Source organism: Sciurus carolinensis, chromosome 2, assembly GCF_902686445.1.
Source record: "Sciurus carolinensis chromosome 2, mSciCar1.2, whole genome shotgun sequence".
NCBI classification, from domain to species: Eukaryota; Metazoa; Chordata; class Mammalia; order Rodentia; family Sciuridae; genus Sciurus; species Sciurus carolinensis.
Genome location: NC_062214.1, coordinates 111407512 through 111435479, shown reverse-complemented (window position 1 = coordinate 111435479; position 27968 = coordinate 111407512). Strand labels below are relative to the sequence as shown.

General features: G+C 37.3%; 1 protein-coding gene across 1 annotated transcript in view; it reads right to left on the bottom strand.

Annotated features, from left to right (window-relative positions):
• Positions 1 to 27968, bottom strand: part of Ino80 (INO80 complex ATPase subunit) — a 128891-nt gene that overhangs the window by 8318 nt on the left and 92605 nt on the right. The window contains exons 28-32 of the mRNA XM_047538148.1: positions 18774 to 18868; positions 11963 to 12035; positions 2296 to 2454; positions 1640 to 1742; positions 582 to 670 (exon numbers count right to left, since the gene is read on the bottom strand). Coding sequence (XP_047394104.1) covers positions 582 to 670; positions 1640 to 1742; positions 2296 to 2454; positions 11963 to 12035; positions 18774 to 18868 — 519 coding nt within the window. The remainder of the gene's footprint in view (positions 1 to 581; positions 671 to 1639; positions 1743 to 2295; positions 2455 to 11962; positions 12036 to 18773; positions 18869 to 27968) is intronic.

Genomic DNA, 27968 nt, shown 5'->3' with positions numbered 1-27968 from the left:
TTCATTCTCAGGATTTTTCAGATTTGTAAAAGAAGTGAGTACCAGGGGTATCCTTTAGGCTAAAAAGAATTCTGCCTAGGGTTGGGGAGATAGCTCAGTTGGTAGAGTGCTTGCCTTGCAAGCACAAGGCCCTGGGTTCGATCCCCAGTACTGCAAAAAAAAAAAAAAAAAAAAAAAGTGTTCTGCCTAGAGCAGATCCAATCAAGGACGTGGATCTGTAACAAGGAAAGCTAGCACATCTACTGGAAGATGATGATGTAATATATACAGGATCCTAGGTTGACAGGATCCATCAAGTTTCATGGCTAAAGGGACAATAGCCCTTTCTAAACTCCTAAGGAATCTAATAATGTATGCAAGTAACATCAACTTTGCCCACATTTGGCACTGACAAATAGCTTCTATAATCAAACTGTGGCCATCAACAAGGTAGGTCTTTGAGGTGAGTACAGTCCTACCTATCAAGGCTGTTTCTCCTGATCAAATGGTAGCATGGAACTGCTGCAAATCACACACAGCTGATAAGCAAGACAAGCTGTGGAGCTTGCCTGGCCCCTACCCATACCCCAGGGTAGAGATACCTTCTCTGCATACTTTTCCCGCTTGCGCTTGCGCTCCTTTACTCGGTTGGTTTCCTCCTGCTGCCGTTTTTCTTCCTGCCGAAGTCTCACTACCAAAAGAAACCAAATCAAAACAAAACAAACAAAACACGGGATAAAGTAACTGTGGCAATCATAATCCTCATTCTCTGGAAATAAGGAGGTCACATCCTCTGATATTAATGCTCCGAAGTATGACTTTAGTCTTCTTATGGCAGATAACTGGTGCTTTTCTAATTTGAAGAGAGTTTGTGAATCTCAACAGATTTGGAATTCAAACCATTATTGCACTTATTATTACTTTTTTTTTGTACTGGGATTGAACCTAGGGGCATGCTACCAGTGAGCTACATTCTCCTGACCCATCCTTTTCATTTTTACTTTGACAGGGTCTTAAGTTCCTGAGGCTGGCCTTGAACTTGAAATTCTCCTGCTTCAGTCTCCTGAGGTGCTGAAATTATAGGCATGTGCCATCATACCCAGCTGCACCAGAACTATTATGAGCCTTTCTTTGCCTTGAGTCCTTACTCCCTTTCTCTTTAGCATTTTAATATTTTAGCATTGCACAGATCAATAAAGGGTTTTGAGAAGGTGCTGCCAAATGTGAGCTTAATTTTCTAATGGGGTACTATGGAAGTCCTCAGAAACGGATAGGATAAATCTGAAACCCCATGTTCTCAAAAGTTGAAAACACTGGAGAGGGATTTGAATGGTTACAGGAGTGTGCTTCTTCAACTTCCCTATAAAAACATTTCTCTGGGCAGAAGAGTAAATTCATTATTGCTAGAGTTGGGCAGAACCTTCCTTGTGCAAGCTGAAAGTATATTTGAAGTATATTTACTTTTAAAATACATATAAATTTTGCCATGTACTTTACAAACTTGCTTGTTTAGAAAGTAATAAAAAGTATTAATATAAAAATGTTCCTCCCCAATATGGCCTTTGGCTTTGTCTAGCTCTTGCATACATGCAAATGCTTCTTCCATTCTCATTTGTGTGGGACTGGAGAGGAGAGGGCACAAAGTGGTTAGAGTACGTACATTTCTTCTCCAACTCTTCATCATCGAGAAGAAGACTGACCACCTCTTTTGGTTTCAAGGTATCTGGTTTGAAGTTCCCACCTGAAATCACCATCCGCTGAATCTACAAAAACCAAATCAAAACATCACCTCCAGGAATCCATTCCCTCACAACAAACATGGAGAAAGAAATAAATATCCTTCTCAACTTTCTCCTCAGATGAAGCCTCTAGTTTCCCTATTTCTTGTTTGTTCATCTGACTGGCTCCTCCAGATTATGTGACCAACAGAAAGGACAAATAAAATTTCTTTGCTTGAGACTGTTAATTCAAAAGAAAAACCTAAAAATATTGAATGAGAATGGAAAAAAAATCAAATCAAATTATTTCCTTGGAACAAGTGGATTTGGCATACTACTCAGAGAGAGAATGCCAGGAAGAAAGCTCAATAATGTCATTCCTTCTGAATGTGACAGGATGTCAATCATGAAGGTCCTACTGGTGTCAACATGCAAATGAGTAGCAGCTAAGACTGCTAGTGTACCAACTCTGATTTTGAAGAAATTTGTTTCTCTATGTCCAATGAAAGGCAATAGTCTCAAACAATCTTAATCCAGTTAATGTGGTGGACTTCCTACTCACTCCGCTAGAACAGTCTTCCCTTTCTCTTGTGCTTACCTCACTCTTCTCCTTGGCTCTCTGCAGAATGCGCTCCTCAATGGTGCCTTTACAGATGAGCCGGTATACTGTAACCTGCTTTGTCTGCCCCAAGCGGTGGGCCCTATCCATGGCCTGCTGGTCTACAGTGGGGTTCCAGTCACTGTCATAGAAAATTACCTACACAGGCGAGATGAGAATACGGCAAAGAATGAAGCATTCTCAAGGCAGGACCAGAAATACTGGGGGCAACCCAGTCACTAATATTGTTTGTAAAGGTTTAGCATCAGCAGGGTCAAGCTTCTTTCTATACTAGAATGAGAAGACAAGCTCCTGGTCTTTTCACAGTTTTCATTTCAAAAGAAGGAACAAGCTGGGCATAGTGGTGCATGCCTGTAATCCCACTGACTCAGAAGGCTGAGGCAGGAGGATACCAAGTTCAAAGCAAGCCTGGGTAACTTAGTGAGATCTTATCTTAAAAAAAAAAAAAAAAAAAAAGGTAGTGGGCTGGGGATGTAGCTTGTGGCTCAGTGGTAGAGTGCTTGCCTAGAACATGAGGCACTGGGTTTGAGCCCACACAAAAGAACTAAATAAACAAAATAAAGGTATTGATAAAGGTATTGTGTCCATCTACAACTAAAAGTACTAAAAACAACAACAACAACAAAAAAACCAAAAACAAAACCAAGTCAGATGCAGTGGTACCCCTATAGTCTCAGCACTTAAGAGGCTGAGCTAGGAAGATTGCTTGAGCCCAGGAGTAAGAGGCCAGCCTAGAAAATGAATCAAGATACTTTCTTTAAAAAAAGGAAAGGAAAAGAGAGATACTGTAGTTCTTGGTAGAGCACTTGCCTAGCATGAGTGATGTCTGGCTTCAATTTCAAGTACTGATAACACACACAGACACACACACAAATAGTAGTAGCTAACATAAAACTATTAACATTTATGTTAACATTTAGTGCTTAATATTGTTAACCTTAATGCAGTAATTTTTCAAGCGAATTAACTCATTTAAATCTAACAATCTCCATAACTTGGGAACTATTAAAACCTCTATTTTAGTGCTGGGGTTGTGGCTTAGTGCTAGAGTCCATACTAAGCAGCCATAAGGAGCTGGGTTCAATCCCAAGCACACACTCCCATCAACCCCCTCCATGCAAAAAAAAAAAAAAAACAAAAAAACAACCCTCCACTTTATAGATGAGGAGATTGAAACACAGAGAAACTATAGAATTTAAAGAAGGCACAGCCTAAGTAAGAGATGGGAAAGACTTCTCTTAAGCATTGGGGTTACCGGTAGGAAAGAAACAGGCATGGCTTTCAGTGTATTCTTAGGCTCCCATCAACAGAATCATTTCTTGTTTCATGAATTTCAAGGACAGAATAGAATGTTTAAAGGGGTCCTTGTAAGCTATTTTTTAGTTTGTTGAAAAACAAATAACAAAACATTATAACACCAAGTGATTCTAAAACTTAGACTTTTGGTCTTCAGCTGTTAAGTCTACCATCCCATACAGTAGACTTTCTAAAAGAATTTCGGTTCAAAATGTCCTTATCTCTTTTGTCACCAAATCTGGTCAGTGCTTCTTCAGAAATGAACTTGTGCTTTCTATAGTTCCACTGTCACCATCCTGAACTGGGCCCTCACTGCCTCCCTTCTGGATCACCAGAGCTCTGTTATATCAATGGGCTTCCTAGATCTTGGTTTCTGTATTCTTCAGTCTACCTTGGGTTCCACCACAGACCACTCCTTCTATCAGTTAAGCTATAACAAACCAAATACAAACTGAGCCCTGCTATAATGAATTAACTTCATATCCTATTTTTCCCTAACATAAATATGTCCCTTCCCTTTAGTTAGATGTGTCTTTTCAGTGTTCCTTATTTTTGTTTGCATCTCTTTTTGCCGAAGTTGTTTCTCTGACCTAGAATCCTTCTACTCTCTCTCTCTCTCTATTTTTGATACCCTCCATCCCTATCCTGGGATTTTCTCCACAAACACTTCCTTTGAGCATCTCTTCTTTAGGCTTTCAGCATTGCTTTCTCTCTGGTGTATTACACTAGAACAAAATGACCTATCGATAATTCTGCATTCCCAATTGCACTCTAAGCTCTATAAAATTTAGGAGTCTAAAATGAATAAAATTCCACTTTTTTCCCCCCTACTTGTTGTTTTTATACTAAAATTGAATCAAGGGGTGCTTAACCATTGAACCACATCCCCAGCTCTTTTTATACTTTATTTAGAAACAGGGTCTTGCTGATTGTTTAGAGTCTTGCTAAAGTTGCTGAGGCTGGCTCTGAATTCATGATCCTCCTGCCTCAGCCTCCCGAGCCACTGGGATTACAGGTGTGCACCACCGTGCCCCGCTCATTTTTCATTTTGAGACAGTTTTGTTCAGTTACTCAGGCTGACCTTGAACTTGTGGTCTCTTGCCTCTGCCTCCGCTGTTGGCATTATGGGTGTGCACCAACATGCCCAGTAGTGTGTGCCATTTTATTTTATTTTGTTAAAACATTATTTTAAAAACATTACATAATATTTTAAACAATTATAACATAATATTTTAAACATAATATTTAAACAATTATGTTTGTTGTAAAACAAACATAATATTTTAAAACATTATTTTGGATGTTGACAGACCTTTATTTTACTCATTTATTTATATGTGGTCCTGAGGATCAAACCCAGCACCTCACATATGCTAGGCAAGTAAGTGCTCTACCACTGAGCCACAACCCCTGTCCATGTGTACCCATTTTTTTTTTTTTTGGTGGGATTGAACCCAGGGCCTTGTGCGTGTAGAAATTGAGACCTTGGATTTAGAAGGACAAAAGGCATCAGTATTTTCAATGTTCTTGCTTCTATTAAGAACTCCCAATCACTCTTTGTTTTGGTACTGGGCAATGAATCCAGGGCACTTTACCACTGAACTACACTCCCAACCTCCCCACCCACACCCTCATTTTAAGACAGAGTATCACTAAGTTGCTTAGGGCCTTGCTAAGTTGTTGAGGCTGGCCTTGATCTTATGATCCTCCTGCCCCAGTCTCTCAAGTTGCTGGGATTACAGATATGTACCATTATACTTAGCTCTTGCTCTTTCTTACGGTGTCCTCTTGGTCATGCTTTTATGTGGCATTATCCTTCAATTTTTAGAATAGTTTAGAATCCTTGGAGAGAAAACCACAAACTCCCAGACAAAGAAAAAGTCATTGTAGGCCAGGGCTGTAGCTAAGTGGCAGAGTGTTTGCCTAGCGAATGTGTGAGGCACTGGGTTCGATCCTTACATTCACATAAAAATAAATAAATAAATAAATAAATAAATAAATAAATAAATAAATAAAGGCATTCTTTCCATTTGTAACTACAAAAACAAAACAAAACAAAAACTCATTGTAAGCCAGGTGTGGTGGTGGCACACACCTGTAATTCCAGCAACTCAGGAGGCTGAGGCAGGATTATAAGTTCAAGCCCAGTCTTGGAAATTCAGTCTTTAAAAAAATAAAAATAAAAATAATGCCATGAAAAAGCTTATTATTATTGATGCACAGTGTTCACAGACCTGGTTTGGAAGTGTACAATGCTTGTCACTTGTAAAGGTACACAGCAAACATGACTACAAGTCATATTTTGGAGTTTCAAACAAGACATACATAACTCCAGAAAATCTACTTTAACTCTCAGGGAGAACAACATAAGGGAGGACAGAATTAACAAAAAGGAGATCTCCAGTTGGATTGGGAATGATAGTCCCTGTCTGATATACCTAAAATGATAAATATAGGGTAAGTAGAGGTAATGCAAAATGAATTCTTTAAAAAATCAAGTAATATGCATATATAAATATACTGTAGGAAACTTTAAGTATAGGTAGAAAGAACCTATCAAATATAAGTAAATAGACAAGTGAAAGGAAGTCTAATGAAGCAGAGAAAGGAGAATGGGAGAGGGGAATGAGGACTGGAAAGAAAAGGTGGAGGGAAAGTGGAAGGGGGATCATGAATTGAAATGGAATTCCAGGCAGGAGTTTATCAGAATGAACCAACTAGTATGCATAACTAAAAAGCTCTAATAAAAAAAAAAAAATAAAATGATACATATATAGAAATTGAGGGCTGATGTCATAACCAAAGATCGTACCTGGAGATGTCTAAGACTGGGGGGAGGAATGGTTCCATATACATTCGAAATGGATAGGCTTATATCACAAATCATTTTAGGTATTAATATTTACAATTTTCCCCTATAAATTTCAGTGGCAACCAAACCCCTAATTCAACTTGAGTTCTTCTGGGATCACAAACAGTAAGACTATTACAGCCAAAGAAGATAAATTAACAATTTAGGTTTAAAAGAAATGGGGGATTAGGGAAGAAAAGAGAATAAAAACCAGGGATTTTTAGAAAAATAAACAGGGAAAGCCAGGTGTGGTTGCACATACCAGTAATCCTAGGTACTTGGAAGGCTAAGGCAGGAAAATCCCAAGTCTGGGGCCAGCCCGGGCAACTAAGCAATACCCTATCTCAAAATAAGATTTAAAAAGGGCTGGGAGGTTGGGGATATATCTCAGTTGGTAGAGTGCTTGCCTTGCATGCACAAGGTCCTGGGTTCAATCCACAGCACCACCACCACCACCACCACCACAACAACAACAAAAAAGGAATGTGGTTCAGATGTAGAGTGCTTCTAGGTTTGAACTCTAGTACAGAAAGAAAGGAAGGAAAGAAAAAAAAAAAAAAAAAGAAGGAAGAAAATACAAAGGAAAAAAGAATAATGAACTATGTATAAGCTCATACATAGGTTAACACAAGAATAAGGCCAGGCACAGTGGTACATGCCTAGAATCCCAGCAACTTGGGAAGCTGAAGCAGGAGGAACACAAAGAAGAGGCTAGCCTAAGTAATTTAGCAAAGCTCCTAGGAAACAAAGTGAGTATGTCTCAAAATTAAAAAGATACAAACAAAAATAAATAAATAAATAAATAAACAGGGCTGGGACTGTAGATCTGTGGTAAAGTGTCCCTAGGTTCCAGCCCCAGTACACACACACACACACACACACACACACACACGCACACCCCACAAAAGAATGAGAAAATGAGCCAAGCGTTCAATTCCCATCACACACACACACACACACACACACACACACACACACACACACACACAAAGAATGAAAAACCAAGACAGATGTTTATTTATCTAATTTGACAACCAAATGAATGCTGGATCACCCATGACGTGAACTGGGGTGAATGATGGAGACAGTGTACCACAGTAGGACAGAGATGACACCTGTATTTTATTATCAGGTGTAGGAGCTCAGTGAGACATACTAGAGAAAAACAACCAACAATTATAGGCCTAGACCACCTGACATACCTAGGAAAGATTAAAGCAAGTCAATCTACAATGCGTGGCCTAGCAATGACTAAGGGGAAATATATTAATAGTCAGCACTATCATGAAGTTGTAAACACCATGCCAGGTAGACACGGGGGAAGGGAGGTGAGAGCAGAGATGTGGTGGAGGGGCCCAGCTATAATACAGCTGAGATGAGAGGGAGTTCCAGGAAACGAGAGAGAGAAATGAAAAACAGGAAAAATTCTAGAGAACAACCAGAAAAAATTGGACCAATATTTGGAGGGTGGAGCTTTTCTCCCAAGAGAATGTGTGGAAGTTTAGTCCCTTGGGAGGGCTAAAAGCTGACCCACTGGACATAGGTCTTGTCATATTGCTACTAAAGGACAGAAGCTTCTTGTTCTCATTATATGGAAGCATTTGAGGCAGGTCTAACAGAAACAAAAACAACTGGGGCAGTTTAACAACCCCCAGTAAACAGAGTTAAATGCAAAAGATATCCCCAAAGCTAGGAAGAACATATAAAGAACAACTCCAACAGTAAGCAGCAAATGCTAATCATCACATGCTAAAAACATGTTTTTCTAACCAAGTGGGTAGATAAGATTTCTACTCTTTACAAATACATGTTTACCTATGCATTCTCAATCATAAGACATTAAGTTTTTCCTAACATTATAGGCTGACTAACCTCTTCCTTATCCATAAATGGTTCTAGGGACCTCCCAGAGCTAAATAAATCTTGGAGAAAAGGAAAATGCCAGACAACTAGCTAAATCTATTGTTCTCTAATACACACACACAGCATAATTTGAGTTCACACAAAACATTTAAGAATTAATTTCAATCTTGCTGTACCATTTCTCTAAGGAATATTCTCTAAGCTTATAATTTACAAGTGAATCACAAGCCTTCTCCAAATTAAAATGTAAATTATTTTGGAATTTAGAACTCAGAGCAATCAGAGCCTCTCTCCAGCCCCCAGATAGAAAAGGAATTCTTAACTTTTATTCCTCTTGCTATGGGTTAGGGGTCTAGTACTTTGGTTCTTTGTGGCAGGAGTTCCTCACCCCCACAGGACAAACTATGTGAACCCTGCAAGCATAATATGGGTCACCCCTTCAAATCTGTTTAACATCTTGACCATTCAAATAAACAACTAGAGGAATTATTTCTTAAGAAAGCATAGCCAAACCTAAGATAGGCAAGCTAGGAAGGGAAAAACAATGAACTTATGTTAGCTCTCCCTAGGTGATCTCACGTAGCCTCAATCTTAAATATTACCTATGCCTGATGATTCCAAAATACATATTTAGTCACAATCGTTCTGAACTCCAACCCCTGCTGCCTGGGCAACACTGCCACTTAATGTCTGATAGTCCCAATTTTCCTGTTTCTACTTTTCTCCTGACACTGTTTTGTACTGACCCCCAATAGAAGCCAGAGGGGTATATGGTGGTGTGTGGCTGGAGTCCCAGCACTTAAGATGTTGAAGTCAGAGAATCGCTTGAGCCTAGGAGTTTGGGGCTGGTCTGGGGACACAGTGAGATTTCATCGCAACAACAAAAATACAAAACCCAAGCTAGATCATGTTACATCTCTGTCAAATTCTTCCAATGTCACCCACATTTCAAAGTCCTTCGTATGGCTTATTTAGTCCAGCATGCTCTGCCTTTGTGACACACAGCTCTTACCAATCTTCCCTTCGCTGATTCTGTCTGCCTACTCTGGACTTCTTGCTGTTGCTTGATTATGCCAAGCATTTTCTTACCTCAGGGCTTTGCATTTCTCTCTTCACTTTAGTTTCTTTTTTTTTTTTTTTTTTTTTGGGTGCTGGGGATCGAACCCAGGGCCTTGTGCTTACAAGGCAAGCACTCTACTGACTGAGCTATCTCCCCAGCCCCTCTCTCTTCACTTTAGAATGCTCTTATTTCTGCCAGACAGACACTTGGTTCATGTCCTTGTTTTCTTCAGATCTTGGCTCAAGTATCACCATATCAGAGAGGCTTTCCCAACCCACATAAAACAACAACCCTGATCACTCTACCACTCCTTACTTGCTCTATGTTTCTTTGTAACATTCATGTTAGTTCTTTAAATTTTGTTTATACCTTATCTCCTACCCTCACTACAAATATAATTTTTAATAATTAGAGGACAGAAACTGAACTTCATTGTGTTGCATGCTGAATTCCTAGTACCTAAAACAATGCCAGACCCTTAAACATCTGTTGAATGAATGAATGGTTTCGTGCACTAGAAATAAGATTTCCTTCCACTGATAAGGTCTAAGTCCAGTATGTAAAATAATTAATTACAATATAATGTGATTAACGTGAGTAGGGGAGGGAACTGGGAAGGAATGTGATACCTGAATGGGGTTTTGAAAAGCAAACAAGTTTACCTGGAGGAAGAGGTGGCTCACAGGTCAATCTATGGCTGAGGGAACAGTTAATACAATAGTGTGAAATGGTATGGTGTGTTAAGAAAATCAAAAGTCAATCATTTATTTCTGGAACATAAATTTTGGAAGGGAACGGTCTGGCAATTAGGCTGGAAAGGAATATAAAGGCCACAAATTAAGAATCTTGTATGTAATGTAAAGGAGCTCACACTCTATTTTATAGATGATGAATCCCTAAAAGAGTTTTAGGTGAAGGAATGGCACAGTTAATAAAGAAGGGTATGGTGATGTGCATTTGTAATCCCAGCCTGGGAGGCTGAGACAGAATTTCAAGTTCAAGGCAGTCTTGACAATTCAGCAAGACCTGTCTCAAAATATAAAATAAAAAGGGCTAAGGGCTGGAGTTGTGGCTCAGTGGTTTGGTGCTTGCCTGGCATGTGTGAAGCCCTGGGTTCAATACTCAGCACCATATATAAATAAATGAAATAAACGATGCACTGACAACTAAAAAAAAGAAGTTAAAAAAAAAAAAAAAAAAGGGAATAGAGACATAGATACAGCTCAGTGGTAGAGCACCTCCATTTAATTCCCAGTACAGGAAAGGGGAGCGGGCGGGGCGGGGGGGGAGAGGGAACAAAACAAAATGGGAGGGGAGAGAATATAAACAAACTAATAATCAGCACAACAAAAAATGGATTTGAGGTAACAGGTATGGGTCTGGGGACTGAGACTGGAGCTCAAAAGATCAGTGGGGTTTCGAAAGCAGTGATTCTTGTACTCACACCGAGAGCCTGTAAGAAATGCATGAAAACAGCAGAAAACCAAGAAAAACAAGGACAAATTTCTACTATCTGATATGGCATCAAGTGATCTACCACATCAGAAAACCCACAAGAACAACATCTACCACCACTAACAACCTACCCAGAAGACCACAGAGACCGATGATGTGTAGCTATGTCTGCAGCAGTCCTCAGGCCTTGAAGCAATGCCCCACCTGGCTAACTGGTAACTAGTAGAGCTGGGACCTATGGTTGATACTTTGGGATATTACATTGCCAATTTTTCATTATGAAGGCAGGGAGCTAAACATATAGTAGTTAATAAAGAGAAAGCATAGACCCAGCACAGAAATGGAGACTGAGAGATGCAGGATCTAGTTCCAGTTTTGCTGCTATCTCTTCAACAATCTCTGTACTTGATTTCTTCATGACTTTCCTGGGTTTGTATCCTTTGCATCCTCTTCATACATGTGGGGAATTTTTGTTGTACAGGGCCACAAGCAAGCTAGGCAAATGCTCTACCACTAAGGTACTTACCCAGCCTTTTAAAATTTTATTTTGAGATAGGGTCCTGCTAAATTGCTGAGGCTGGCCTTGAATTTGTGATCCACTTGCCTCAGCCTCCATGCTGCTGGGATTACAGGTATGTACCCCCATGCCTAGATTTTAATTTTATTATTATTTTTTCAGTGGTGCTAGCAATTGAACCAAGGGCCTCATATATGCTAGGCAAGTTCTCTACCACTAAGCCATATCCTCTTCCTGCTATTTTATTTCTTAGATTAACACTCTCATTGTTCTCCAAGAACCTTTTGAAGTTTAGGATGCAAAAATGTGAGTTTTTCCAGTAACAGAATAATGCATAAAAGTAATGAAATAATCCTTTTTAATCTATTTAGTTACAGCTCCTAAAACAAATCTAGTTTTCTTTCCCCCCTAGTCTGTTTATTTTCACTTATGTATTCCAAGTGTCTAGAATAGTATCAGACATAGAATAGACATTCATCAAATACCTGTTGAATAAATGTGTAAGAAACATAAAGTCCACAAGGAAAGCTAAATGCTCCATGAATGTATTATTTATAAAACAAAAAGTGCATAAGCAGTGTATTGTGCTCTTATTAAAACTTACTGTATCTGCAGCAGTGAGATTAATACCCAGTCCTCCAGCTCTTGTGCTTAACAGGAACACAAAGATGTCATTCCTGCAGAAAAGGGAGGAACACGTTAAGAGGAAAAACTGAAAAGAAAAAAATGGAATGTGGGAAGAGAGAGGTCCCTGAATACAGAACATAAGAGTCTGGAGCTGAAAAAGAGTTTTGGTGGTTACTGAGGCCTCCTGATATTCCCTTAAAACACTGCACAAAGGTGCACTGTTCCTAAAATAAAATGATGGGAGTAGAAACTTGCTGCCCACTAATATCTGATTTCTCGGCACACAAATAAAAACATGTAGCAAAGATAACAGGAAAATAATGTTACCATGGAAGTAGAGACCTCTTTCTTTGCAGGAACTTCCTAGTTCATAAAGAGAGGAGCAAATAAATATTTCCTGATGTTTTCCTCAGGAATCATGAATTCCAATAGTTTGGAAACTTATGATTATTAGAGCAAAGCACTCATTTTAAGATGAAGAATGTAAGTCCCAGAAAAATGAACTGAGGTCAGGGAACAAAACCTAGTCTCTGACATCTATGTATGAAATTGAATTTGAGATTAATTCTTGAAGATAAGCTACAATTAAAGTACTTTTGGATGCATGTCAACACAGCTCTTATACACACACATGCCCACGCACACAGAACGGAAAAGAAAAGAAAAAGGCTACATTGTAAAAAATTTTTTACATCCCAAATCCCTTTTTTTTTTTTTTTTGGTGATGCTGGGGATTGCAAGGCAAGCACTCTACCAACTGAGCTATATCCCCAGCCCTATATCCCAAATCCTTTAAAAAACAGAAATACAAATAAGCTAGTAGATCATGCAATCACTCATTCAGGCAACAAATAATTACTGAATATAGTATTTTCTAGGAATAAGACTCATGACAGATCACAAGGAGCAGGATTCTGACTTCAAGATTTATCTTAAACAAGGATGTGCTCAGCTGTAGCCCAGTTCCACAGATAATATAAATAAGATTATCTGGCACTTTCATGTTCTTGTCCTAGGTTATTTTCAGAACATTTCTGAGGAAAAGGGACTGCAGTGTACTGGTGAGCAAACCTGAAAACCCACTAATTCAAGCTGCTAATCCTCTTCATGTCTTCAGTGAGGAATATAACTAGATATTTACTCAGATCAGTGCAGGTCACACCTATTCTTTTGGTGGATCTGGAAGCATTTTAAAAAATAAAGACTAGACTAGAAAATTTTTTAGTGCATCACAGTCACAAGGGTACTATTCTATAAAGTTTTAAATATGATATATAGGTACTAAATCACAATGTAAAACAAATTTTATTATGAGGGTTTTGAAAAAAATAGAAACATACTGACATCAGATATTCTCATCCCTTCAGGCTCGTCTTCCTTGGTGAAGTCACTTGACTACAGCAGATCTGTTTCCTGGACTATACAATCAGGATTCCATGAATATAGCTGAAGTGACTAACTGATGACATCAACATCAAATATGAATATCACTGAAGGAACTATTTTGAAATAAGCAACCTGGTTAATCATTAAGTTGGTCGTGGTAGAAATTTGCCCATTATTTGCATTCAATGAAATACAACTTTCCTAGAGGGAGGTATGGATAATAGTATGTCTGCAGGTCCCTTGTAGGTCATGATTCCAAGAGTTTTGCATTTCTAGGAAAGTTCTACTGGGGGTAGTGGGTGTGTGTGTGGTAGGGTTGGGGATCAAACCAGAGGCACTTTACCACTGAGTTTCATTCGAAGTCCTTTTCAGTTTGAGACAGGGTCTCCCTGAATTTCCTATGCTGGCCTTGAATTTATCATCCTTCTGCTTCAGCCTCCTGAGTTGCTGGGATTATAGGTATGTGCTACCACAACTGGCCTGCTTTATCCTTGGATCTTTTAAAAACTTTTTGGTTTCTGTCCCTTCACCCTTTTTAAAAAATCACTGCTGCTTCCATGTAGTTGGGGACTGAACCCTGGATCTCACAAAAGCTAAGCATGCACTCTACCCAAATGAGCTACAACTTCAGCCCCTAACCTTGAATTTCATCATAAAGTTTTTTTTTTTCATCATAAAGTTTTAAACAAATTTTACTGAATTTATAAGATACTCTTTTTTTATGATTGAATAATACAGGAAAACCCAAAAAGGTGAAAGGCATCTGTCAGTTTACTAACTTTTTTTTTTTTTTTTTGGTGTTGGCGATTGAACCCAGGGCCTTGTGCATGGGAGGCAAGCACTCTACCAACTGAGCTATATCCCCAGCCCCTACTAACATGTTTTTACATAGGTATAGGATGATGTGAATGAAAGTATGAAAACTCACTGGTGCACAGAAGAATATTTAATCACAATAAGGCTTCAAATAAAATTTACTGAACTTTTTAGGGCGCTATTAGTGTCTGTCTCACTCTGGCACTGACATTGTTCTTGCCTGCATATACCTGCTTCTGTTTCGGTAGGAACAGAGGCACGGGGTGAGAGGCTTTTCAAATACTTGTGTGAGAGCTAACAGTCTTCCAATGGTCAGGACTTTTTTGGCAGTTTCTGAAGAAGCTCTGACCTAAGAGCACAGGTCAGAGTTGGGTGAGAGAAACACTGGAATGGAACAAGGAGGGATTTAGAAGGCAACTGGGAAGGATAACAACAGAAAAGTGTAGAACCAGAAAGAAAGGACATTTCACATAGTCTGGAGAGTATGATATGTGATAGCCATTTAGAAATAGCGCTATATACATAAAAATGCGGGTCAAAGCAATGTAGATAAAAAGAATAAAATAAATTTAGAAATATAATGGTAGAAAATGCTTCTTTTGGATATCAATTATATATTGAGATGCCTTCTATCATGTACTTGTATACAGCCAAAGACTGGCTGCATTCAAAGTTATTTTATTATACTGTTGTGGAAAATAATTATAGAAATCTTGGGTGGGTATAATCAAAGAGATTAGTTCCCATCCTGGGTTACTTATAAAAATATATAAATTAAATTGCTGAGACGTTCCATTCTTCTTAATAAATCTAGTATTCATGTGAGTTAATGTTTTGAGAATTCTGATTAAACAGAAGAAACCAAATTCTGGAAGGCAATGGGGTGGTTTGGGTGCCCTCTAGAGGCTGAAAAGGAATCTCACTCAGGGTCTCTGTTGAAACAGGTCTTAGAGACAAGGTTTCGGGTGGTCTATATAGGAACCTATGAAACCACACATGTCTAGGGCTCACTCTCACATCTTTAAGGACACACCAAGGACTCAAGTCCCCAGACAGTGCTAGTTACCAAAGACTGCAATAAAGGCTTGCTGACTGACTAAAAAAGAATCAGAAAGAAAGAAGATATTAGAGCTTTTAACATTGTCACCAAAAAAGAGAAACCTACTAAATTGATGCTACAGTCACTTTTTCTCATATTTTCTAAAGGGTCATCTTGAATGGTCAGACAATCAGGGTAGGGTGGGAATAAGTAGGGGATCCATTTGGTAAAATTCATGGGGTAGGAGGAAATAAAGTAAGGGCCAAGGCACCAGAGAGCGAAGACCTTGTGAATGGTTTCTAGGATCACGCTCTGGTCACATGTTCTGAATGTTGCCCAGTCAGGACATCCTGGCCAAACAGTCTTTAGTCTCAGTCAGACTTTTTCCTGGAAGGATCCCTCATAAATAAATCTTGTATGAAGGGAATGTAAATGGCTTTTTATAGGAGTTCTTGTTTACTCTGGCTGACCTTTGAGCCAGAGGGCTCTCCAGTTGAAACTGTATTTTTTCTTTTGATGTCTTTTCATTAATAATAATGAAAATATTTGGCAAGACATGCCTTTTTGTTTTCAAAAACACCTGCCTTTTTCTCTATATTGGACTACTATAGCCACTCAAATGTACAAGCTGAAACTTCTTCCTGATTTGGAGGGTCAGTTTGATAACCTTCTGGTTAGCAGAGGCATAGTTTAGAGAACATACATGAGAAGTATATTATTTCTGAGCAATAGCCTCAACTTTAAGAGTCCAGCTAGTAATGCAAAAACAGACCAGAAGGCAACTTTAGTCTCTTTTTTTTCTTCTAATTCTAGATTCAGGGTGAAATGATGGTTACCCAGATGTTGACTCATAAATAACTCACTGTAATTCTCAGTTAAGAGAGTATGGAGGTTCAAGTAAGGGTTCCCAGTTAATGCTGTGCAAGTAAGATTTTCACTAAGTAGGTATAATACAATTTAGTGGTAGAAATATCAATTTTTTTTTTTAAGAGCTAAGCTTTATAAAACTACTATGCATTACTGGGACTGCCCAAATAACTATTTCACGAATTAATTGAGACTGTTAAGGTAATAAATTAGATGTATCTACTGATTTTTTTTTCCCATTAAAAGGTTATAGTTCAGTTTTTTGGAATGAATTGGCTAGAATAGCTCTAGAACTCAGAAGCCCCATCACTACCACTCAGAAGGCCAATACAGCTCTGATTAGAGTCTAAATCAATGGAACTTTTCTGCAAAGTAACTGACAATCTGTAAAGGCTTATCCCTTCACCTAGTGATTTCCTTGTTTGAATCTATGCAAAAAAGATAATTTGAAATAGTGACAAGTTTTATGTGTAAAGATATGGACTCAAAATTAAGAAAATAAATAAAATTAAAATAAAAAGGGCTGGGAATGTAGCCAAGTGGTAAAGTACCTCAGGTTCAACCCCATGGTACCAAAATATATATAATAATGATTGTAAAAAACTTTAAATGGTATGTGCAAAGTGAGATCCTTAAATGTACACTATTGGGGCTGGGGTTGCAGCTCTGTGGAGGAGTGCTTGCCTAGCATGTGTGAGGCACCGAGTTTAATTCATAGCACCACATAAAAACAAATAAATAAAAATAAAGGTATTGTGTCCATCTATAACTAAAAATATTTTTTAATTGTACACTATCAAATATACTAGTGGGAAATAAACAAAAACAGAACTAGGTGAAATAATATTACTTAACGGCTTTTCTTATAACAATGCACAAACCTCATATCAACATACCAATGTGTCTATGTGATGAGAAAAGAAAGACTTCCTGGGGAAACATACGCTCTATATTTATTTATTTTTTTGGTACTGGGGTACTTTACTATTGAGCTACATTCCCAGTTCTTTCAATTTTTTATTTTGACTTTCAATTTTTTATTTTGAAACAGTTGCCACAACCAGGTGGTGGGCTAACCGTATGTGTTTCAAATCAATTTTGGAATCTGATTACTTCTGCTAAGTAAGAAACTAAGTCAGTCTATCACAGCTGATCCAAGGTAACAAACCAAAATAGGTTCTAAGGGGATCTTCCCTTCCACTGTTGGCCAAATAGCCATCTGGAATTCTTGTGCGCAGTTTTAACTTAGGAGTTATTAGCTTAACTGGGTATACATTATAAACCAAAACATCAGCATATGCCTCTACCGGTATTGTAAAGGATAGCACAATGACAAAAAACCTGAATCAGAAGAGGCATTCTATGTTGAACTATAGATGTGTTCTATCTTCAACTGTTTTATATTTGAGTTAAACCCTGTTCTAAAACACAAATAAAATTAACAAATTGTAACAAAAATATAAATGGCTATGTACTTAATTTTCTTCCCAAGAATTAATAAATATTATTTAATAGGTCATGCAATTAAAGGTCAGAAAGTCAAAACCATTCTGATTTACAGACATTAGGTTCTACTTTATTTTTCAATTCTCCAGGTCTAAGGAAGAAAATTAAGGGTGAAGTTCAGCAGATTTGTCATGAGCAAAGTTTGGCTTTCTCTGTGGAGAAAGCAGTAACCAGACTCTGCTTACTCTAAGAAATAGCACTTAGGATAATTATGGCTCTGTAAACCATCAGCATTCAGCAGGTGGTATTTGAAATTTCATAGGTGCATTAGCTGGTAGGAGAGGTTCTGTGACTGACAGCCACTGAAAAGACTGTACACTACTGCAATTTGTCAAACTGCCAACAATGCTAGAAGAAAGCATGAAAAGGAAAGATATTTTCCCTTAAACTCATACAAAATGAAATATAAAAATAAACTAAAACTCAACACAAGCTGGGCACAGAGGTACACATCTGTAATCCCAATGACCAGGGAGGCTAAGGAATGAGGATTGTAAGTTTGAGGCCAGCTTTAGCAACTGAGCAACACCCTGTCTTAAATAAAAAAAAAGGGCTGGGGATGTAAAAGCACCACCTCCTCCTGGCCCCAGGTTAAGTTGTCAGTACAAAAAAACAAGGCTGAGGGAGGAGGATCAAAAGTTCAAAGCTAGCCTCAGCAACTTAGCGAGACCCTATCTCAAAATAAAAAAGGGCTGGGGATGTGGCTCAGTGGGTCCAATTCCTGGTACTGAGTGGTGGTGGTGGTGGTGGTGGTGCAGGAATGTAGGGCTGGGGAAAAGGGGAAAATCAACCCTAAGTAGAGAGTAGAGCTGGCTGGCCACTGTTAACATTTAGGAATAGAGCCCTGAGGACTTCTTTCTACATATTCATTATCCATTGAGGAGAATCTTCATTCACATTCACAAATCTTTTGTTAATCAAATAAATAGGCAATGACACAGTAAGAAGGCTTATTTAAAACATAAAAAATGACCCCATGGATATTCTCATTTTTTCTTTCACTCAGACACATACAGCTGAATCAATATAAGCAAATACAGCAACCTCTAAATGGCAGGTACTTTACTGTGATTGCTTAACAATCTAAGATGAAATAGTATTTCTTTTTAACTTACCATTTCAAGCACTAGAGGAAAATAAAAATAAGAATTTTTGTAATTTTCATTAACCTTACCTGTTCTGAAAATCAGCAACCATGTCCCGCCTCTCTGAGATCTTGGATGACCCATCAAGTCTCATGTAAGTATGCTTCCTGTAAACCATATATTCCTAAAAACCATGAGAAAAGGATATAGTAAGTCTGATGCAAATTACTGTGTTATAATTCTCACGAGCATCTACCCACCTTCTACTTCATCCATACTGAGTACAAGTCATTAGATCCAGTATGGGGAGAAAGCAATCTCCAAAGCATAAGAAATTAATCTGAATATGAGTTAGTGCCAATATGTGGGAATCAAGGACAAACTACATCCTCAAATTCAACAAGAAATCTAATGTTATTCCTGCGGATTTTAGTAGATTTGATTAAAAAAATTTTTTTTAATTGTAAACAAATGGGATACATTCTGATTCTCTGTACATGGAGTAAAGGCATACCATTCATGTATCATAAATTTACACAGGGCAATGTTGTTTGATTCATTCTGCCATTTTTTCCCTCCCCCCCACGCCCCCTCTTTTTCCTCTATACAGTCCTTCCTTCCTCCATTCTTGCCCTGCTCCCTAACCCTAACCCTAAACCTAACCCTAACCCCTCCCACCCCCCATTATATGTGAGAAAAAAATTTCTAAATTAAAAAAACACATCAAAATGAAATACCCATAATCAAAATGGCTTTCAGTTATCAACCAGATGTTTTTCACAGCTAGGAACATATCCAGTTTCCTTTCAGTGATTAAGGTTCACACTAGAAATTGAAGATGACCTCAGAAACCCCATGTTCATGGAGAGGCAGAATTAATATTAAAATGGCCTTACTAACAAAAGCAATATACAGATTCATCGCAATCTCCATTAAAATACCAATGGCATTCTTCACAAAACTAGAAAAAAAATTCCTAAAATTCATTTGGAAAAAAAAAAAAAAAAAAAAAAAAACAAAACAGAAGAGCCAAAGCAATTCTAAGTCAAAAAAGCAATGCTGAAGGCATTATAATATTTGACTGCAAATTATACTACAGAGCTATAGTAACAAACACTGTATGGTACTAACATAAAAACAGACCAATAGAACAATGACATAGAATAGAAGACACAGAGACAAACCCACACATCTATAGTAATCTGATCCTTAACAAAGGTGCTAAAAACATATAATGGAAAAAAGACAGTTTTTAAAACAAATGGTGCTAGGAAAACTCATTATCTATATGTAGAAGAATGAAACTAGACCCTTATCTCTCACCCTGCACAAAAGTCAACTCGAAACGGATCAAAGATGTAGGAATTAAGACCACGAACTATGTAACTCCTAGAAGAGAACATAGGCTCAAGATTCAGCATACAGGCACAGGCAACAACATTCTTAAAACTCAAGAAATAATGACAGGAGTTAATACACAGGATGGCATCAAATTAAAAAGCTCCTGCACAGCCAAGAAAATAATGAAGAATGTGAAGGTGGAACCTACAGAATGGGAGAAAATCTTTGCGATCTACTCTTTTGACAGAAGATTAATATCGAGGGGTGGGAGGGGTGGGGGGGAAGGGAAAAAAATAACAGAATGAATCAAACATTACCCTATGTAAATTTATGATTACACAAATGGTATGCCTATATGCCATGTACAAACAGAGAAACATGTATCCCGTTTGTTTACAATAAAAAAAAAGATTAATATCTAGAATATGTAAAGAACTCAAAAAACTAAACACCAAAAACCCAAATAACCCTATGAATAATGGGGCAAATGAATTAAAAATAAATAAAATATATTAAAATACATGAAAAAAATGTCCCACATCATCAGGAATCAGGGAAATGCAAATCAAAACCACAATGAAATTTCATCTCATACTAATCAGAATGGAAGTCATCAAGAACACAAATAATAATAAATGTTGCAGAGGATGTGAAGAAAAAGGAACACTTTTACACTGTTGGTAGGATTGTAAATTAGTACAACCCACTATGGAAATCAATATGGAGGTTGCTCGAAATACTAAGTATTGAAATACCATATGACCCAGCTATACCACTCCTTGGTATTTATTCTCAAGTACTAGTTATCATACTACATTGATACATGCATACCTATGTTTTACAGAACAGTTCACAACAGCCAAACTTTGGAACCAGCCTAGGTAGCATATATACACAAAGGATGAAGAAAATGTGATGTGTATATACACACACACACACACATGCACACACACAGGCAACAGTTTTTATTCAGCTACAAATAAAAAAAAATGTTATTTTCAGGAAAATGGATGGAACTAGAGACCATTATGTTAAGCGAAATAAGTGAAACTCATGTGTTTTCCATCACAGGTTGAAGCCAGAAAGAAGAAAAGAAAAGGATGGTAGGAGGGGCAGGATCTCATGAAAATCAATAGGAGATCAATGGAGGAGAGATCAGTAAGTGTGATGTTGGGAGGGAGAGAGGGAAGTGCTAGAGAGTGACACTGGTCTAACTGTGTTATATTGTGTGCATGTATGAATATGTAACAACAATCCCACCATTATGTACACTATAGTGCACCAATAAAAAATATGAAAAGAGGGGAAAAAAAAAAGATTCACATTAAAATGCCCATACCTGCCCCACACAAACAATTCTGTCTGGTCAAAGAATTTGAATTTACAGTCTCAGCATTAGAATGAAACAGAAAACAAGATAATTTCTTATCTGCCAGAGAATCTTCTTGACATCATCTATAAAAGGAATTACAACATTAAGAATGGAGAAAAGGGGGCTGTGGTTGTCACTTAGTGGTAGAGCGCTTGGCGAGCATGTGAGGCACTGGGTCCAATCCTTAGCACCACATAAAAAGAAAGAAAGAAAGGTACTGTGTCCATCTATAACTTAAAAAAAAAAAGAGAAGACACTTCAAGAGATGTAGGAGAGAATGTCTTCCCATTTTTACAACTTGGAATTCCTCTTATGGATATGTCCAAATAAACACTGATTTCCTTTGTTACCTTCTGATTGCATTGAAAATATTACAAATAGTCCACTGTGGAAAAGTCAATGCCTATTCATTAAAAAAAAAAAAAAAAAAAAAAAAAATCAAGAAACAGTTATGTCCCTCCTTATACATGGTTTGTTAATATTAAATAGAGAATTCCAGAAATAAACATTTCATAAGTTTTAGATAACTAGTATTATAGCTTACTGTTGTAATTATTCCATTTTATTACTAGCTATTATTACATCTTACTAATTTATAAACTATCAAGTGTGTATAGGCAAAAAACATAGTATATATGGTATTTGAAATGATTAGGCACAAGGTCCGGTTCTTGGAATACATGTATCCTCCACAGATAAGGGGGGAGTATCCTTAAAGAGGGAACTATAGTCCATCTACAGAGGATACTTTAATCTATTTTTAAAATATTTTTAAAATTAGAGCATCATAATTATACATAATAACTGGGTTTATTTTGACAAAATCATACATGCTAGAATTTGATCTCAATTCACATTCCCCTCCTTCTCCTTTCCCCCGTTCCTCTCACTATTACCCCTCCCCACTTCTCTATTGAACTTCCTTTCTAAAATTCATAAAGGTTAAATTCCCTTTGGTACCTTTAAATATGATTATAACGTAATTTTGTTAAATTTATTCCATATATCTTCCCCTTTCCCTTCCTTCCTCCCTCCCTCCCTCTTGTTCTCCTTCTTCTACGCCACTAATCTTCCCTGTATCTTTTTGATATCTTATCCCCTCTCCAAGATGAACTATTTCTACTTTTGGAAAATGGTTATATTAGTCTTCTGTGCTCAAATATTCTTTTACCGCAATATTCTCATATGTATTTCTGAACATAAGGTTACTGCAGTTTGGTATGACTGGTGAAGTATATGTAGCAGCCTATTCAAGAGTGAATGATGTTCAACAACTCTAGCAATTAGAGAAATGCAAATTAAAACTATACTGAGATTTCATCCCATTCCACTCTGAATGGCAACAATCAAGAATAAAAGTAACAAAAAATGTTGGCAAGGATGTGGAGAAAAGGGTACATTCATACACTGCTTATGCGACCACGAATTGATGCAACCACTCTGGAAAGTAGTATGGAGATTCCTCAGAAAACTTGGAAAGGAACCACCATTTGACCCAGTTATTCCACTCCTTGGTATATAACCAAAGGACTTAAAATCAGCATACTACAGTGACACAGCCACATCAATGTTTATAGCAGCTCAATTCACAATAGCTAAGCTAAGAACCAACCTAGGTGCCCTTCAACAGATGAATGGATAAAAAAATGTAATCTATATACACAATGGACTATTACTAGGCTATAAAAAAGAATGACTTCATGACATTTCCTGGGAAATGGATGGATCTGGAGACTATTATGCAAAGCAAAATCAGCCAATGCCCCAAACAAAAGGTCAAATGTTCTCTCTGATATGTGGATGCTAACACACAACAAGGGGCGGGGGTGAGGAATAACAGAAGTTCAATAGCTTAGACAAAGGAAAATGAGGGAAGGGAGGGGAGACAGGAAATAGGAAAGAGAGTGGAATGAATCTGACTTAACTTTCTTATATACATATATAAATATAGCACAGTGAATATCCACATCATATACAACTACAAGACTGGGATCCTAATTAGAATAAGATGCACTCCATGTTTGTATATATATATGTCATGTTATACATAATATGTCATGTACGGTCATGTATAACTCAAAGCAACAACAACAACAAACAGCAAATGAGTGTAAAGAACTTGACAGAGATCTAGGGGTAGGGTACCTTTGAGGTGAAGCTGGTCAACAAAGTAGATAAGGCCATGGAGGCACTAGCTTTTATTGTGTTTTATGGTGTTTGTTTGCTTTAACTATCCCCCCCCCCCCCCCCGTTTTGGTTCCTTAATGGTTTTAATGATCAAATAGGGGCAGAAAACATTCAGCCCAAGTGAACTTTCAAGGTCACACTTAGTGGTAAAAGCCCTACAACTGGACTGGGTTAATGGTAGATAAGAATTCAGGAAAGAAGGTGAAAATGGTAGCATGAAGATGGGTTTTAGAAGCTCACTTACACCTTGGCAGTTAATCCAATAAGGAAATGCTGCAATCCAGAACAACAAAATAAATAGACTATACCAGGACAGTTTACAATACAGAGAGACATCCATCCCACAGATTTAAATCTAACAAAAAAACTTGACTTCTTAAGCAGACTTTTTTTTTTTTTTAAAGTACTAGGGATTGAACACAGGGACTCACACGTAACAGGCAAGTGCTCTGCCACTGAGCTACATCTCCAGATCTTTAAAAAAATTTTGAGACAACACAAAATTATTTTACCCTCTGCTAAGTGGCCCAGTCTGGCCTTGAACTTGAAATCTCTTTTCTCAGCCTCCTGAGTAGTTGGAATTATAGGTATGAACCCCTCTGTCTAGCCCACACGGGCACCCTTTAGCCTTTTCTTTTTTCGGCCTGTTACTATAGTCTTTAAAAAAAAATTTTTTTTTAAATTTGTTCTAATTAGTTGTACATGACAGTAGAATGCTTTTTTACATTTTTTTTTTTTTTTTAAATGGTGCTGGGAATTTAACTCAGGGCCTCATGCTTGCAAGGCAAGCACTCTGCCAATTGAGTTATATCTCTAGACACATTTATACATTTTGATAGATCATACATAAATGGAGTATAACTTTTCATTTTTCTAATTATGCCCATTATAGGATCACATCGGTCATAAAGTCATATAAGTATATGAGGTAATAATGTCTGTTTCACTCTACTATCCTTGTACCCCCCCCACACCCCATCCGCTCCCTTCTTTTCCCTCTACTCAATATAAAGTACTCTATTCTTCCCTGTTCCCCCACACCCTCAGCCCTCAAGACTAATTATTACCCAATCTTATATATACCAGGAACTTTGTAGAAATTAAGGGTATCTTACTTAAATCCATTATTGGCATTAGGAAAGGATCACTCAGCCTGATTAAGTTTCCTGAAGTCTCTTAAAGCAAGCAGAATTCCTTCTGCTCCATTTAAGACAGCAGAAAGAATAGAACCAAAATGTACAACTTTCTTTCCTATAGATTTAGTCCTTTCCTTTGGCTAAACAGACATGAACATCAGTACTCAGAGACAGACTACTGTGGATCAATAATTATGAACCAAAGTGAATGCTATTTGAACTAATGAAATAAAAAATTATAGTCGTTAACATTTAGGAAGTATTGAGACCTATACAGTTTTAATAGGCATTATTTTAATTTTAAAATTACTCAAAAAAAAAAAAAAAGAAAAAAATTAACAAAAATAAAAATAAGGGTTGGGGTTGTAGCTTAGTGGTAGAGTGCTTGCCTATCATGTGTGAGGCACTAGCTTCGATCTTCAGCATCTTGTATAAATAAATAAATAAAAATAAAGGTCCATTGATAAACTAAAATAATAATAATAATAAAAAATAAATAATTACTGAAGAAGTCAAAGGTATTATGGGTAAGAATATTATTGGCATTTGAGTAGTGATTGTCAAACAGGATTAAAAATACACAAGCTGGTTGGGCTGGGTCTGTGGCTCAGTGGTAGTGTGCTTGCCTAGACTGTGCAAGGCACTGGGTTCAATTCTTAGCACCGCATACAAATAAATGAATTAAAAAAGAGCCATTAACATCTAAAAATATATACATACATATAAAAAATACATTTGCTGGGACCCTCCCTGATGATTCTGACTTTGTGGGCAGACTAGGGCTGATTTATTTTGTTAGAATTTCTATTACCAAAAAGACAAAAGATAACAAGTGTTGATGAGGTTGTGGAAAAATGGAATCCTTGGACACTGTTGGTGGGAATATAAATTAGTGGAAAACACAATACAAGTTTCTCAAAAAATTAAAAATAGAAGTACCATATTATCTGGGATTCCCACTTCTGGGCATATAGTCAAAGGAAATGAAATTAGTATCCTGAGATAACTGTACCACAATGTTCATTACAGTATTGTTTTTTTATAGTCAAGAAATGGAATCAACCTAAATGTTCATCAACAGAGGAATGAATAAAGAAAATGTGCTATGTGTATACATGTATACACAAGTGTAATATCATTCAGCTTTAAGAATAAAAAGGAAATCCTGCTACTTGTAACAACATGGATGAACCTCAAGAACATTATGCTAAGGTAAATCTATAAGTCAAATTCATGAAAGTAGAGAGTAGAAGGGTATGTATAAGTGACTGGGACTATGCTGGGCAAAGGATAAAAAGTCTGAAGATCTAATGTATAGATTGGTGTAGTTAATAATACTGTATTGCATGCTAGAAATTTACTAAGGCGAGTCCATTGCTAAATGTTCTCACAACACACAAAATCATAACTACATAAGGACATAAATATGTTAATTAGCTTGACTGTGGTAATAATTTCACAATGTATACATATGCTAAAATATGCTGTGGAGCCAGGCAAGATGGTGCACCCCTGTAATCCCAGTATCTCAGGAGGCTGAAACAAGAGGATTGTGAGTTCAAAGCCAGCCCCAGCAACTTAGCGAGGCCCTAAGCAACTCAGCAAGACACTATCTCTAAATAAAATACAAAAAAGGGTTGAGGATGTGGCTCAGTGGTTAAGTGCCCCTTGGTTCAATCCCCGGTACCAAAAGAGAAAAAGTTGTTCAATATGGTGTCGATGCACATGCTTTTAATACCAGTGAAGAATGATGCAGGAGGATCACATCACCAACTTACCAAAGCCCTAATCAACTTCGTGAAAGCCTGCCTCAAATTTTAAAAAAATATAGGACTGGGGACATTGCTAAATGGTAAAGTACCCTTGGGCTTAATACCCAGTACCAAAAACAAAAAAACAATCGTACTGTCTACTTTAAATACATACCACAATTTCTATTTAGTAACTATTACTCATTAAAGTTGGCCATGGTAAAAAATATTTCAAGGATGATACCAATAGACATCATATACCAGCAGCTGAGAACACTACAGAGGGAAAGTAGAGCAGGGTCCCTTTGATCCTTCCTATGCAACATGGCCCTCAGATGAGCATTACTGGCAATACCTGAAGTTTGTCAGAAATGCAGGATAGAGGAATATACCCAATGAACAGTGAACCAGAAATGTATTTTAATAACAATTTGTAAAGCACACATTTTAAGAAAAATTGTAGAACATATGCTATTTTTAAAGTACTGGGACTTTAAGAACTTTAATACTAAAAAATACACTATTTTTAAAGTAAAATTTTTATATGGAATCCCTCTAACATATAAAGTAGAAGTATTACTATTCTGATTGACAAAGAAGGGAAAGGAGTTCAAGGACCCATATGTTTCATCTTTACCCTGTCCTCTGCCTACCATATCCCACCAGTCTGAAAACCACTGTTATTTAATGCAAGAAGACATTTCAGTTTTGGATCACATCCACAAGTCCTACTTGTTAAGTGGTTATATGAAGATGTGTCAACATAACTCAAGATAGTACGAATAAATGCTTTCTCACTGCTTTACAATATAAATAAAAGCAAATACACATGTACTCTGTAGTATAATACAAAGGGACTAGGTTCACTTGAAGTAGCAGTGATAATTATGACAGCATTTATTGACTATCACTAAGTTACAGTCACTGTTTTATGTACTTTATCTAGCTTAACTTATCTAATCCTTAGGACAATCTTTTTTTTTTTTTTTTCTTTTTTAAAAAAATTTTTAGTTGTAGAAGGACACAATACCTTTGTTTTATTCATTTATTTTTATGTGGTGCTGAGGATGGAACCCAGTGCCTCACACATGCTAGGTAAGCGTTCTACCACTGAGTTCAAATCGCAGCCCAGGAAAACCTTTAAAATAGTGTTATTATCCCATTTTACAGATGTTAAGTAAGGTCTCTAAAGCAAAACAGGTGGTAGGGAGTGAATCTAAAACTGGAACTCAAGTGGACTAGATCTAGAGCACTCAGCTTAATCCTCTACTGCTTCCCAAATGAAAGGAATGCTCACTGCTACTAAGGAGAAGAGATGAGAAAAAAAAAAAAAAAGGTTGAGGGAATCTCACTAATCCTAAGGTTCTTATTACATTCTATCCACAAGACCTGTCATCATCAGAAAAATCAGACACTTGTAAAAATAAAGTCAATTGTTGTCACATCCCTATTATCCACCTTCTGTTCTGAAACTTCTATTTCACAGTTGTCTTTGAA